The 15,150-nt window shown below is 40.6% G+C and overlaps 1 protein-coding gene across 5 annotated transcripts in view; it reads right to left on the bottom strand.

The window, feature by feature from the left end:
* Positions 1-15,150, bottom strand: part of rhbdl1 (rhomboid, veinlet-like 1 (Drosophila)) — a 45,955-nt gene that overhangs the window by 667 nt on the left and 30,138 nt on the right. For 3 of the 5 annotated variants that reach the window (XM_086063830.1, XM_086063829.1, XM_086063833.1), the window contains 3 exons: positions 8,290-8,390; positions 6,167-6,227; positions 54-5,625 (listed from right to left, as the gene is read on the bottom strand). In XM_086063830.1, the coding sequence (XP_085919956.1) occupies positions 5,354-5,625; positions 6,167-6,227; positions 8,290-8,390 (434 nt within the window). In that variant the 3' untranslated portion in view covers positions 54-5,353. Of the gene's footprint in view, positions 1-53; positions 5,626-6,166; positions 6,228-8,289; positions 8,391-15,150 lie in introns of those variants that run through there. The other 2 variants (XM_086063831.1, XM_086063832.1) reach the window with 2 other exon arrangements.

The following is a 15,150-nucleotide window of genomic DNA, read 5'->3' as shown; positions in this document are numbered from 1 at the left end:
TAATTTTTTTTAACTTTGAAACAAGAGAAGAGACCTTAAGGCTTTTTTTTTTTTCTGGGAGAAAATGATTTAGATTTGACATGAACACAATAAATTACAAGCTGATCTGATGACATTTGACAGCAATTAAGAGTCTTAACAAGTTCAATGGGATCGGCAAACAGTATTATTATTATTATTATATATTTTTTTTACATACAAAGCAAACGCTCCAAAAGCTTTTGGATGTCGCCACAGTATTGTTCTTTATTTATATCGTTTCCAAATGAAAGCAAAATACAATGACCAGTACAAAATAAAACAAAATATATTCATATATATACAATATAAAACGGTTCTGTTATAGAACATTTAAAAAGTACATACAATAGATAATGAAAGAATTCATGAGGACTTTGATACAAATTTTCCGCATGTCATTTTTTTAGTCATCCTTCCACGTGACGAAGAGAAAAATATCTTTTTATTTTTATTTTTTTTAAATCTTGATGTTGTAAACGCTGTGTTGGGTGCAACCTCGTGTCTGCTTGTTGTTGAGATTGAACCTTGTAAGTTTGGCACCGTTGTATGGACGCAGGGCTCAAGGATGCGCAAAATGGCTACCTGAGTGGCTTACGCAGCTCTCAGGATTGATGAACTCAAAACAAACAAAGAAGAACAATACTAGATTTTTTTTGGGGGGGGGGCAAAATTCGGAGCTGCACTCTTAACATTATTTTTTTCAAATCATTTCCAGCCGACTTGAGAGGATCTTGTGATTGACTTGCGTTGAACTCGTCATTGTGTTGCACTTTTCTATTCACATTAAGATAAGAAGCAGCTCTCCAATACTTGTTGGGATTTTTTTTTCGTGAGGTCCTGTACACTTGCGCAATCTAATGAGAGAAGATTTATCCTTCGCTGTTCAATAACAAGGCATCGGGCGTAACATTAAAATGTGTTGGCAGTAAACAAAATGGCACACGATGTTATTAGAAGCTGACGATGACACCGGCCGGACATGTCGACCTTTTCGCCATGACGAGAGAAATGTACTTCCGGATGGCAAAAGCTGAAACGATCTTCACCATGGGTCGTACAGCAACGAGGCGCTCTAAAGCGGCCGCGGCATTTCGGATCCCCTGTCCGCACCCGGTTGCCTTCTCTCCGTGACGTGCATGCACTCACAGCAGACAATGAGGCACTCTAAAGCAGTCATGCTAGTGCAAAGCCCCTGTCAACACTTTTTTTTACCTCGGTCTTCCCCTTTTTCTCCGTGCGTGCACTCACAGCGGACAATAAGGCGCTCTAAAGTGGCCGTGATAGCCTGGATCTCCTGTCCACATTCTAAAAGCCATCTCTGACTTTTTACATTTATTGTTTACCTCGTTCTGTTACCTTCTCTCTGAGATGTGCATGCACTCCCAGCAGACAACAAGGCGCTCTAAAGAGGCCATGCCAGCGCGGATTCAGTGTCAATACTCTAAAAGCCATGTCCGCCTTTTTAACATTAGTTTTTTACCTCACTGTTGTCTGTTGCCTTTTCTCCATGATGTGCATGCACTCACAGCAGACAATGAGGCACTCTAAAGTAGTCATAGTCTACACTTTAACTTTGATTATTTTTTTTTTACCTCGGTCTTCCCCTTTTTCTCAGTGCGTGCACTCACAGCAGACAAGGCGCTCTAAAGAGGCCATGTTAGCGCGGATTTCCTGTCAACACTCTAAAAGCCATGTCTGACTTTTTAATTATTTTTTTTTTACCTCAACGTTGCCTTCTCTTCATAACATGCGTGCACTCATAGTCGGCAACGAGGCGCTCTAAAGCAGTCATGCCAAGTTGAAGCCCCTGTCCACATTTCTCTGTTACTTTTTTTTTTTTCTCGGTCTTCCAATTTTCTCCGTGATGTGTTGGTACTCACAGCAGACAATGAGGCACTCTAAAGTAGTAATGTTAGTACAAAGCCCCTGTCGACACTTAAACTTAGATTTTTTTTTTACCTCGGTCTTTCCCCTTTTTCTCCGTGCGTGTACTCACAGCGGACAATGAGGCGCTCTAAAGAGGCCATGTCAGCGCGGATTCCCTGCCAACACTAATAGCCATGTCTGACTTTTTAACATTTATTGTTTGCCTCGTTCTATCGCCTTCTCTCTGACATGTGCATGCACTCACAGCAGACAACGAGGCACTCTAAAGCGGCCACGTCAGTTCCTGCCACCTGTACCCTGGTGCCTTTTGTTTGCAAACATGAAAATGGCTAGGCTGCCTTTTTCTACACGAATGGAGCAGAATGACGTTTCAGCATCGTTTTGTCGACCTTGGCTAACAAAAACATGAGGACCACGTGGATTACTCGGCTCCCGTCACTCAATTCCGAACCCTCCCCCTCGCCCTCCCCCGTCATTATTATCATTATCCGAGTGTTCCAGAAGAAAATATGCCAATTGAGTTCGCACCACGCAGCTTTAGTGAAGGGAGATAGCGGTGCGTGTTTACAGCCATGCATCATCCTGACAGCGGCCATGTTGTCATGTGACTTGATAGGCTGATAAATCGCTCGAGGGGGAAAAGGGGGGCGGGGGGTGGGGGAGAAAGTTTCTCCCACTTGGGGATAAGATACCTATACATTTTCTAATTGCCTTCGTCCCATTTGAACAAATTCAAGTTTGTGTGTGTGGACGAGTTGGCGTGTGTGTTTTACAAAAATCCGAAGCACTTACGAGCCCTTTTTTTACAAGTTCCTATGAATCTAAAAGTTAAAGAGGCACATTAACCTCCGCTCAGACATCCCCTTTTTCTTCATTACAGGCGACCGGGGTGCGCATGCATTATTCATCACTCTACTGTATCCTCACTACGGCCGGCAATAACATTCCAAAGTGACCACAAGGGGCTACCATCAAAGATCCATTACTCCAGCGCGACGCTTGATTTTCTTGCACTTTTCCAAATAGTCGGGGGCCGACTTACGGTAGCGCCTGACGGTTTCATCCGGGAGGGACTGCGGAGGAATCGAATTTATGAACCCATCGGCAAAAAGCATAAAATGTTCAGCCAAGTGACGTTCAAATGAATTATTGATCGGACGAGTGAAAATTGGAGCGCCGAAGGAGTAAATGCAATCCTTGCCACAGAAATCCATATCGTTTGTAATTTGCCCGCACGCACGCACACACACACACACACACACGCGCGCGCGCTCACAGTGCGGGCGAGGACTTTGTGCGCATCTGCAAAAACTAAACATCAACTATAAACAACTTGTACAAGCGGTGTAAAAAAAAAAAGAACAAAAAAAAAAAGTCAGCTACATGAGAAAGTTTCACAGGCGTGTACTTGCACAGTTTTGTCTTCTTTGACTTGGAATATTCACAAAGCAGAAAATGACTTTTACACACACATTCCAGGCGACTCCTTTGCGGGAACCGTCGGAATATTTGGGATGATGCTCACGACAAGGACTTCATTTCAAAAACTGTCACCACCAAAATTTAGGTGCACGTCTCTATTATTGTATTTGGCGTTTCTGAACATTATACACTCTAAAAACAGTTGGGTCAAAAGTAAGCCAATTATGGATCAAAAATGGGCCGATCAACTTTCTGGGTTGTTTTATACGAAGTGACCCAATTTTTTGGACCCAAGTAAAGGATCTGAGCCATTTTTATGAGTTGTTTTCCACTAAAAGAACCATTTCTTGACTTAAAGTTGGGTCAAATCGACCCAAGTAGAGGATCGGCCCATTTTTGACCCAACAGTTTTTAGAGTGTATGATCACTTTGTTTAAGAAAGTAAAAATATATATTTTTTTATGGTTGTAATGTTTCTGGGGTGAAAAAAATATTGATAAAGTATTTTCTATTTATCAAAAAACGTTGTCCTAAATGAGTCCTTTGTTTAAAAAGAAAACACAAAAACACTTAAAGGTTGAAAATGAATTGTTAATAAGCAATTTGATGATACATTTTTAGAAAAAATAATTATACACCATAATTAAAAAAAAAGTATCGATATCAACGATACCAAAATTTGCAGTATCGCACACCACTAGTCTCAACTGATTCCCACGTCAACCTCTGAAAATATTAAAACAATCGCCCCAATATTTGGAATTTACACATAGACATAGGTGCGTCTGCACTGTTGTGGGAGTGAACAGAGCGGCTTCGTTAAGCAACGCTGAGATTTTTCTCTACCGTGAGCACCTGTGGAAAGAAAAAAAGCTTAACGTCCACAAAATCCAAAACATTGGCGCGAATGTTCTGAATCGGATATTTTGAGAGGTTGAAGTTAGCATAAAATATGTCCACATAAATTTTGGTGACATGAAGCTTTTGCATTTCTGCGTCTCTTTAACCGTCTGCGATGAGTTCTTTCTATGGCTTGTTTAATAAAGCACTAAAAGTTTGTATAAAGTCAAGTGAGGGACGACAATCGTAGCCTTCTTTTTGCACCCTTTGAAATCCGTACAACACATACAAATATGCTAGCAAATGAAAAGCAGCGACTATTTCCTGGCCCCTCCTCTCTATAGTTACATTCCTTTACAAAAGTCTACAGGCTGTACGAAGCAGATTTTGAGGTATTGACAAGAGTGTGTAGTACGTGTGTGGCTTCCCGCACAACCAGGAAGTGGCTGCTCGCTTGTGTGTGTGTGTGTGTGTGCGTTGGTACCTCAAAGCATGACATTAGCATGTATTAATTACATCGCGATGACCGTTTCCTCACTAGCGTTGTTGCCATGGTTACCTCCTACGGCTAGAATTATGGGAAGCCGTTTGCTGAAGCATTTATTCCACGTCAGCGGTGGCAAACCACAGTTTGGCTTTAGCCTCGGGTGCTAGCTAGCTGGCTAGCTCCCATGATGCTTGTTTACCTGCTAGGAAGCTAGCTAGCTAGCTAGCATCAAATGCTAAAGCCAAACTGTGGCAGGGTTTTTACTTTCTGCCACCTCTGTTCCACATCCTTGATATTTGTCTCAAATATGTTTCTTTTTTTTTTTTTTAATCCACAGTGTCGGTACAACGTGACAATTAACCCCTCGTTGATTGAAATAACAGCCATCTTGTTGATAAAAGCTTATAAATGAAACTGATGTTTGAATTGCTCAGCCTGTGTAAGGATTTTTGTTGTCGTGTGGCATTTCTCCTTGTTTGTTTGACCAGAGGCACGAAATGTCCCAAAAAGACAAAAAAGCTCCTCAAAACGGACGCGAGGAACTCGTTCTGCTGCTACCCTCTTTAATAAAAGAGACATACGTCTTCATTTTGCAAAATGTCCGTCCAATGATTCTCATGTCGAAAGGGGTGATTTCAAAGGAGAGAAAAAAATAAAAACAAAAAAACAAAAAACCTGTTCTGAAGTCAGACGTCATCAGGGGGCCGGCGGGATCTGCACGCCCAGCAGCTCGTAGGCGAAGATGTTCCAAAAGATGGCGAAGAGCAGGAAGGTGATGAAGGAGAAGACGATGACCCACCAGGAGCACTGCTTCTGCAGGCTCTCCTCGTAGCTGCGCAGGATGAGCAGGCCCATGCTGATGCCCACCACCGCGCCCGACAGGTGGGCCATGAAGCTGGGCTGCGGCCCGGACGAGGGCAGCGGCGGCGAGAAGCGCAGCCACACCGCTCGGCCCACCTCCGAGCTCACTGCACCGCGGAAAGAAAGAAAAAAAAATCACAAGAATCACACGCTTGCTTCAAGAAAGTCGTTTTAGCTTCATGCTAACAAACAATGCAAAATGTCATTGACATGCTAACGTTAGCATCGATAGTGTTTTTTTTTTTTTTTTGTAAAGCAACGAATATTTGACAGATAACATAATACTCACAAGTAAGGGCTGCAACTAACAATTATTTTAATAATCGATTAATCGGATTAAAAAACATGCAGTAATTTCCATCCCTTCATTCAAAAACAGGACAATATTTCAAATTGACATATCAATTAACAAATTAACGGATTCAGTAACTGGTTTAGTCTGCTTCTGTGAAAATTGCTGGGAGTGAATGAGTTAAATGTTAAGCGGCTGTGAAAATACCAAAACTTGTTCCAGCCTGCCCCTTCGTCCCAGATGATATCTGCACAATTTAGTTCTCAGTCTTTGCACATACTTTCCCGCAATTACCTTCAAACGTGAATTCAGAAACAAACCTCTGAAATGACTTTGATTGAGCCATGCTAACTTACTGCAAACGAGCGCCAGGATCATGCGGAGCAGCTTGTACGGGCACCTCATCCCGGCCCAGTTCTGCAACACAAACAGGAGCAATCGTATGGCTTTATTAGCAGCTTGGCACAAAACATCCCATTTGCTCTTTTTGAACATATTGACGCCAGAGAACGCAACGACGATCCACTTGAACTGGAACGAGCCCCCGACTGCGTGCACCTGCTCGCCGTTCCGCGCGGTCCGAGCCGGGGCCACTGTTAATTAGAGCTCCACTAATTAAACAGACAAGGGGGCAATAAAGCGCATCCTATCATCGGCCTTTACTGCCCCCGGATGAATGACGGAGCCAATCACATGGCCTCGACGGTGAGGAATTGTGGGTAAAGGACCCAGGGCCACTTTTTCAGCGTCCTCACTGGCGAGCGCAGGCATGCAAGAAAAAAAAAAATAGAAAAAAAAACAGAGGCCAAAAATAGATGGTGATAAAGCTTTGTGGCAAGAAGAGGCCTTCAAAGTCACAATATTACGAGAGATAAATGATTCATATCATGAAGGAAGGAGGTCACCGCAGCGGGGGGGCCGTTACATGTCGGGGGGGGAAGATGGAAATGAGATCATCTTTATCAAATGTGCTGACATCCAACTTTGTGGCTGCTGATTGTAATTTTCACACGACAAAAGGAAATTCCCTCAGAAATTGAAAGTGAATGATTAGAGGATTATCAATCAGACTTTAACATCGCTTGTGCGGTGATTGTCAAAGTGTGCCTTTGGCTCCCTCTACAGGCACGCAAAGGAATCACTGCCCCCAAAACAGTTTGAGATGTATTAGTAAAATACATTTGTATTCAGTCTTTAAATTATGATAATAATGATTATTTTATTTTTTTTAACCTTCATGTGAAATCGGATCCAAATTGGACTATTGTTTTCCGTTTTGCTGTATTTTAAATGTTGGGCATGATGGTAGTGAGGTGATCCTCAAAAGCACAAATGTATGGGGTCACTTGGGTACGGTAAAATAAATAAAAACATAACATCAAATTAAACGTTCAAAACTTTGCATTATATTATAGTGACTGAAAGATTTTTTTTTTAATTGTACTACTTTTTTTTTAAGCTCGTAGTCATGGGAATATTTGGCCAGCTAACGCCGTCCTAGCACCGGATATATTTAGCTGGCTAACACCTGGCTATTAGCTTGCCACGGCTAACGCTTCTCTGTTGGCTGGCTAACGCCATCCTCGCAACGGGAATGTTTATATATAATAATAATAATAATAATAACTCACTGTTTCCCAGCTAACATCATGCTAGCAAAAAAACGAAAGGCAGTTTGCAAACTTGGATGTCGGACTTGTAAGAGGAACTAGCTTAGCGCTAGCAAGGATGATTGTGGGTAGCAACGGAATCAAATAGGGACCAAAAAATAAATAAAAAAATTCTGTCACCAGGGACCGGCGTGGGATTCTTGAGGTTAAAGTACGTTTTTTAAACTCAAAAAGTTAACCTTTGCGTGTGTTGGCTACACTCGGATACTTTTGAACGAGTGATGAGTTTCAAACCTTTATTTAAATCTTTATTTAAATCTTAAAACATACAACAAATATTATATATAGCAAATATTAAGATGAAAAAAATCCTCTGACAGTCCCACACGGGTTTCAACTAAAAATGTCCTGTGAGCAGACCGGGTGATGATGATGATGATGATGATGATGATGATGATGATGATGATGATGCTGGCAGATGGTTGAAGATCTCCCTCAACTAAAAGCGGCCAGGAGGAAAGTCATGTGAACAAAAAGGAGACGCGACCGAAAGGATTTCCCCCGACAAGCGGAAGACGTAAGCAAGCAAATAAGCTGTTGTCTGCTGCTTCATTTTTAGTCGGCCCTCGTCTAAACAAGACCTGACCCGTTTTTAAAAATCCAAGCACAAACTTCGCCCTTCCCGAGCTCAAATTCTTCGTAAAAATACAGTCGCAATGAAAGCCTCCATTTTCCCCCTGTGATATCAGCTCGCGCTCACAGGAAGCTTGTGACATTGAAATGGTACCCAAAAAAAAGAAAGAAAGAAAGAAAGAAAGAAACTCCCCCTGCGCCACAATGGAGGTGAGGAGGACGACGACAGCAGTTACCATGACAACGTTGGCCAGATGTGCCGAGCACAGCGCGTAGACCCCGCCGGAGCCGCCCACCACCGGAGCGCGCATGTCGGTGATGGACACCGTCAGTGAACCTGCCGGGGGAGACGTTAGACCAAGTTAGAAAAAAAAAAACGCAGGGAAACATATCGGGACTTTTTTTTTTGGGGTCCGATTTTTCATTGTGAGAAGCGTCCGTCCTGTCCAGAGAACGTGAAGGGTTTTTTCCAGTAGGGGAAGGAAACAAAAGGGGGTCAGATTATTCATCAGGCAGCCTCGCACCAGTCACCTTGCTTTGGGCCTTTCTCAAAATAGTGCAAAAAAAAAAAAAAGTGGGTGCCAGGGCCGACTTTACAACCTGAATTCTAATATTTGTTCTATGAAAATGTATTCATTTATGCCCAAGAGTCTATTTTTTTCATTTTGTAGCATTTCATTCGGCTGCACTGCTTCTAGTACATTTTATTTTTGTTGTCCAATCAGATTTCAGCCTGTATGTGTTGCCATGCTAATCTAATCTGCCCAGGCCGTTACAATTTGTAATGCTGGCACATGGAACATAAACTACATTAGCAATGGGACTGTTTTTTTTTTAACCAATCGAATTTAAACAAAACATTTATTAAACATAGAAGAAGAATAAAAATACCAGTCTAACAAATTTACATGACTCACATAATACATTAAAATAAAAAATAAAACAGGGGATAAAAATAAAAATAAAAATAAAAATAAAAATAAAAATAAAAATAAAAATAAAAATAAAAATAAAAATAAAAATAAAAATAAAAATAAAAATAAAAATAAAAATAAAAATAAAAATCATAAACAATAACATTTGGGTAGCTCCAAGAGTTGTTTAAAAAAAAAAATTTCTGCATATCCTTCCAAAAAGCAGCACTAAGGAGGCAATCAAAAAATAAATGTGTTACACTTTCCGGCACAACTTTACAAAAACAACATTTGTCATCAATATTTTAACCGATCACATTTCACAGGGACAAACGGACCCTCGATGACGTCCGCATTTTTCAGTCCTCTGATTGGTTGGTCAGAGCAAAGCTTATCACCGCTAACTTCGATGAGCAAAACATAATCAGCATTTCTATCGCTATTGCTAAGCTAGCAAACGGTCCCCGCGCGCTATGCGACATCCCAGAGCCGGTCGGAATTCCGAGCAAGGAGAAATCACGGTGTCAAGATGCCGGCGTCAGCCAACTGTTAATTATGCAAATGAGCTGATAAGGGAAGCGCAAAGAGGGCTGATAAAACAAAACAGCCTCTTTTTAATTACACTTGCAGGCCGAGATGTCAAATCTGTAAGGCACACAATTTCAGCGTGTGGGCACAAAAGAGTAAACACTGTCTCAAAAGACGACTTTGCGGGCCCGAGGCGGGACGATGGCGGAAAGACGGATGGTAATCAGAGCGCCGGCGCGACGCAGTCGTTCATCTCTCCTCGCCGCTGCACCTGTGGGTGCTGCTTTTGTGAAGATTTATGGGCGCAGATGAAGGCTGATACTGCACACCGGCGCAGACGGCCCCATTTTCTGGGCTGCTCGGGAAAAAATGACAATTTTCCACGCCATGTGTGCAAGTGGCGCATCACTTCAAAGAAAGACCAAGAATTGAAGTGGGCGGCGGCGGTGGACCCTCAAACATGAGCAGAAACGCTGACCTACTTGACAAAAAATAAAATTTCATATCATATTCGCTCCATAAAGTTACATTCGTTCACTATTTGTACACTCCTGGATGACATTTTCTGTCAAACGCACACGTATTTAAGCAAACGACACAATTTTGCCTGCTACTAGCTTAAAATGCTAACTCATGACGCAAAACGCCTGAAACATAGATATTGCAATCAAACCCCTGGAATTACGCCAAAAACTTGAAACAAACTTTTCTCTTCCGGGTAAAAGAAGGGAGTCTATTCTTTCATTTTTTTCGATGCTGTGGATAAGGTCAATATCAGGCAAAATGGTGTAAAATGGCTGCCATTGACTTGAGGCAGAAGGTTAACCGCTAGCGCACCGTGCTGCCTATAATAACAATAAAAAGGTTTATATAAAGAACATGATTGGTTGAGTCGTACCCTAAAATATGCTAATTGAAATATGATAATGAGCAAACTACTTTTTGACCCTTTAGGGTTACCGTACACGCTTATTTTGTTTGGACAGGTGTATGGAATTGCCTACATTTATTGCCGCAGATATTGATTGACCTTTGAACTGACATTTAGTCAATGTCAATCTTGAAAGCGAATTTGCATTTAAAGGCGCTACAGGCCTGTTTTGTTTTGCTCGTTGATGCTGGCTATAAACGTTATTAGTGCGTTCATTTTGAGTTCATTTCAGGTTCCTTTTAGTCGCAATGCAGCAGACACGGCCACGTCAAAATTTTTGTCGTAATACATTTAATAATAATGCATATATTTGCGGAGACCGGGGTCAAGTTGTATTTTACGATTTTAAAAATGTGCAGAATTTCACAAGTTACTTCATGTTAAAGATTAGAAGAAAAAATGCACTGGGCTGGCACCAAAGTCTTACAAATGCAATTATGCCATCTAGTGGCAGAAAAATGACCTCAACGCAAATCAATATCACACTCGTTTTTTTACAGTACATCTTTTTAATTGTACCTCAACTTTATGAATTATTATGAAATTACTGTATCGGTGACCAAAAGATGCAGCCAAATGAGCCAATCGTGAGTTAACTATTGAAGTCATGCGATGAATGAATTATGATAAAAATTTAGAATCGACTGACATCCCCTAGTTGCAACCAATCAGAAGACGGGCCAGCAAATTGTGCCTGTGAGGATGAATTTGCAATCTGCTCGACTCATTGCTTCTTTGAGTGATTTTGAAGGCCCTGGGCAGATTAGATTAACATGGCAACACAAAGGATGGAATCTGATTGGTCCAAAAAAATTAAATAAATAACAGCAACGTACTAGAAGCAGTGCAGCCAAGAAAATGCTACGAAATAAAAAATAAAAACTAAACAAATGATACAATTCCATGGAAAAAATATTAGGAAAAAAAAACTTGCTCTGCTTCGGTTAGACCTTCCAAATGTGATGCGTGAATATTAAACAGACCCGTGTCATGTGGCTTCTCCCGCTTAGCGAGGATTTAAGACTTAGGCGTCTCACACTCCTGCGGGAGCGGAGCCGGGAGGTGCGCGATTAATTCCAACACGGGGGGCCTGACGCCTTGCATCTCACGCGCAGATTATTTAGTAGCGCCGTCATCGTCGCCGCCGTCCACAAATCTCCCGGCGAGCCCGCGACATCCATTTGATGACAGTAAAACACGTCAGCCGCCGCGGAGAGCAGGCGGGGGTCAACCCGCACCATCAAAGCGCCTCGCTCTAATCCGGAGACTCGAGCCGTTCCGTCAAAACGAAACGCCGAGACCGAACTGTCGACTCTTCGCAGACCCTCGTGGGACCCCCGCGTTTTCCCCCCCGAGACGAAGCGCAGGCGTGATCTGAGGCCAGACGCTTCTCGCTCGCCGTCGCTCTTGCGCAAACAGAGCCAGAATCCAAAATCCTTTTTCTTTTTTTTCCTACAGCTACTTTACAAAGTCCCAATTGGATGCTATCCAGCAAAGAACAGCTCCCACAAAACGGCCACTTTCAAGTCACTGTCGAGAGGTAGTGCTATTAACTGCCTTTTGAGGGCAGCAGTGAGTGACTAAATAAAAAAGAATAACAATGAAGGAAACAAGCAAAGTGTGATCTCGCTTAAAAAATACTACCAGTACGTGGAGTAAATAAATAAATAAAAGAAGGCTGTGTGGCTGTATAAGGTCCCCAAATTTAATCCTTATATTTATGAACATTATAAATGTTAAGTTTGCCATAACAATATTAACAGTTAAATATGTCAGGCCAAAGCAGACTGCCTGAAAAAAACGCAAAGAGACATTTATGTTCAGGGAGCGTTTATGTTAAGTGAAAACAAAAAAAGACTCATTTAAAAATAAACAAAATAATTTTACGTCATAAAAGGGTGTCTTTATTTCAGGTTTATTAAAAAAAAAAAAATCTTAAACATCATTGTTAAAAATGTACTTCCAATTAAGTATCGGCAAAGCTGGTTGTCAATTTTATGTTAGTAGAATGTAACTAGTAATTTAACAAAGTCACTTGTAATCTAATTTAGTTACTTTTAAAATCAAATAGTAACTTAACTAATAAAGTAACATCATCTAACTTGGTTATTTTTAATATCAAATAATCAGTAACTTAATTAATAAAGTAACTTGTAATCTAATTTAGTTACTGTTAAAATCAAACAGCGACTTAACTATTAAAGTAGCTCGTAATTGAACTTAGCTATTTTAAAAATCAAAGTAATCAGTCATTTAACAAAGTCACTTGTAATCTAACTTAGTTACTTTTGAATTCAAGTCATCAGTAAAGTAATAAAATTACTTTTTTAAAGGTAACGGTGGCAACACTGGTTATGGGTTTATGATTTAATACCGCAGTTGTTTACATTTGATTTAGATTAGCACGAATTAAATATAGTTTCTTAATAAGCAAATGAGATTTTTTCAAATCTTTGTTGGACGACTAAAAAACATTTAGATGAAAAAACGCACGTTGTTCCACAGTATATATATATTTTAAAAATGACTTTGCAGGGGATTACATGACCGTATTCCACCGGGATCCCTCCGGCTAAATCAAGCATGGAAGTACTTTGTAATCATTATCACACCATTAACACCATCTTTAAACTCTTCCTCCTATTGTCACTGTTATGGCCTGCATCGTTTTGCATAAGACTGCACATCGAGCGTCTCCACTCCGATTACTTTATGTTCTATTTGCAAGAGAGCCATTTATCGCCTATACATTCATCGGCCACAAAGAGATGCGGCCAAGTCAGCAGTCCTGCGGCCAAAGGGACGCCTCTTGACGGCTAATAAAACTCCGGGAACGCCTGATCGGATTTATTAACCCACGAGCGGCAACGAGAGGAGGCGGAGCCCGATGGAGCGAGGAGGGGAGAAGCTGCGGGGGCGGAGGCGCAACTTGTGGACCTTCGGAGTTTGCTATATACGTTATAAAAACATAGAATGGAATCTTTGATAATTGCACCGGGAGTTTAGGGTATTACTGAACCTCTCGTCAAATCGCAACGTTGAAATTTGGATTTTATTTTTATTGTTAGAACATCTTAAATACAATATTGAGAAAAAAGTCACATTTTGGCTATGGAAGGACCATTACAAAAAATAAAATCACAATTGCGAGGTAACATTTTTTAAATTAAAATAAAATAAAATAAAATAAATAGAAAAAATACATAAAATATAATATAAAATAAAACCCTAACTCGAAAAAACAATGGAGAAAAGTCAAGTGAATATCTTTCCTAACATTGAAAAAATTATCGCATAGTAAATCGTAACTGCAATACCTGTTTTGAGATAAAAGTCACAATTTGATTAAAATTAAATAAATAATAATAATAATTTTTAAAAAGTAATAATTAATTTTTAAAAAATACATAAAATATCATATAAAATAAAAACCCTAACCCGAAAAACAATGGCGAAAAATGAAGTGAATGCTTTCTGTTTGCACGCTATCTGCTGAAATACGTCAAAGTCTGTTTTGGTCAATTACCCTGTCGTAAAAAAAAAAATATATATATATATATATATATATATATATATTTGACAAGCAATATTTTACAAGTGCACAATTCTTAGAGTTTGAAAGACACTTAAAGTCATCAGCACCCGCTTGGGAGGCGGCGGCCCATCTGTCACAGGCGCTTTTTTTGTCTCATTTACGTCGCTTCTCAAAGTCGTGTTTCAAATGACCTTAAATACGGTGGCATCCATTTTGAGGTCTCTGTCATCGGGACGACAATACTGCCGTCAGCTCCATTAGAGAAATTTTTCAGGCTGGAAGGTGAAAAACTGTGAGGAGAGCAAAACGGCCATTAACATAAATCTTCAGAGAGCGGGCGGAATCGAGAAATAATGCACAACTTCACGTTGGCATGAAAACGCGAAGGTTAAAGAAGAGCCGGCAAAGCAAACATGGTGCATCTGCATTTAGCGGTGATGCTGCACGCCCCCCAAAAAAGAAAATGATCATATCATTGGAGGACGAGTGGAGAGCGACCAGTCCCCCTGCTTAACCGTTTCACTCACATCACATGCTCCTGTAAACACAGCATGTTCTCGCTCTCGTCTCGTTTGCCGACGCACACACCAAAATCGGACAGCGAGTCTTTTCGCCATTCAACATTGATGAATCCCGTCACGGCTGCTTTTTTTTTTTTTTTGCGCTGGAGGACGTCGGCTGACCTCGGATGCTAATCACTGCAGTGCTGAAAAACACTCATTGAAATTTGGATATCAAATGTTTGTTTTTCTTCGTCAAGGTCTTCATCAAAGTTTTTTTCATGACAACCTTGAAACAATTCAGCATGGAAACTGTGGACTCTATGGACACGCACAGGCCACTATTTTCTAATTTCCCTCAATTGGTATGAAGAAGATTATTTCTTTGCTCCCCAAAACGTATAAATACGTTCTATTCTTAATGTTTTACGTGCCCCAAAGACGTATTTATACGTTTATTTTTAACGCTAGAGCTTTGATGCAGCCTCTCAACTGCAAAGAACAGTTAAAGAAATGGTAGTTATTACAAAAACGGCCAGCAGCTGGCAGCAGAGCAAAAGAGATCAACCAGGGTCATGTTGAAAAAAATCTCATTATTCACATTTCTAAGTAGATTTGTGAATGATGATTAAACTTAGATATATTCTAATGCTAATTGCTGCAAAACGGAAACAAATATATATTTTTTT

The sequence above is a fragment of the Leptonotus elevatus genome, chromosome 20, assembly GCF_054856555.1.
Source record: "Leptonotus elevatus isolate MCC_2025b chromosome 20, RoL_Lele_1.0, whole genome shotgun sequence".
NCBI lineage: Eukaryota > Metazoa > Chordata > Actinopteri > Syngnathiformes > Syngnathidae > Leptonotus > Leptonotus elevatus.
Note: the sequence above shows the minus strand (reverse complement) of the source record. Positions and strands in the feature narration are given on the sequence as shown.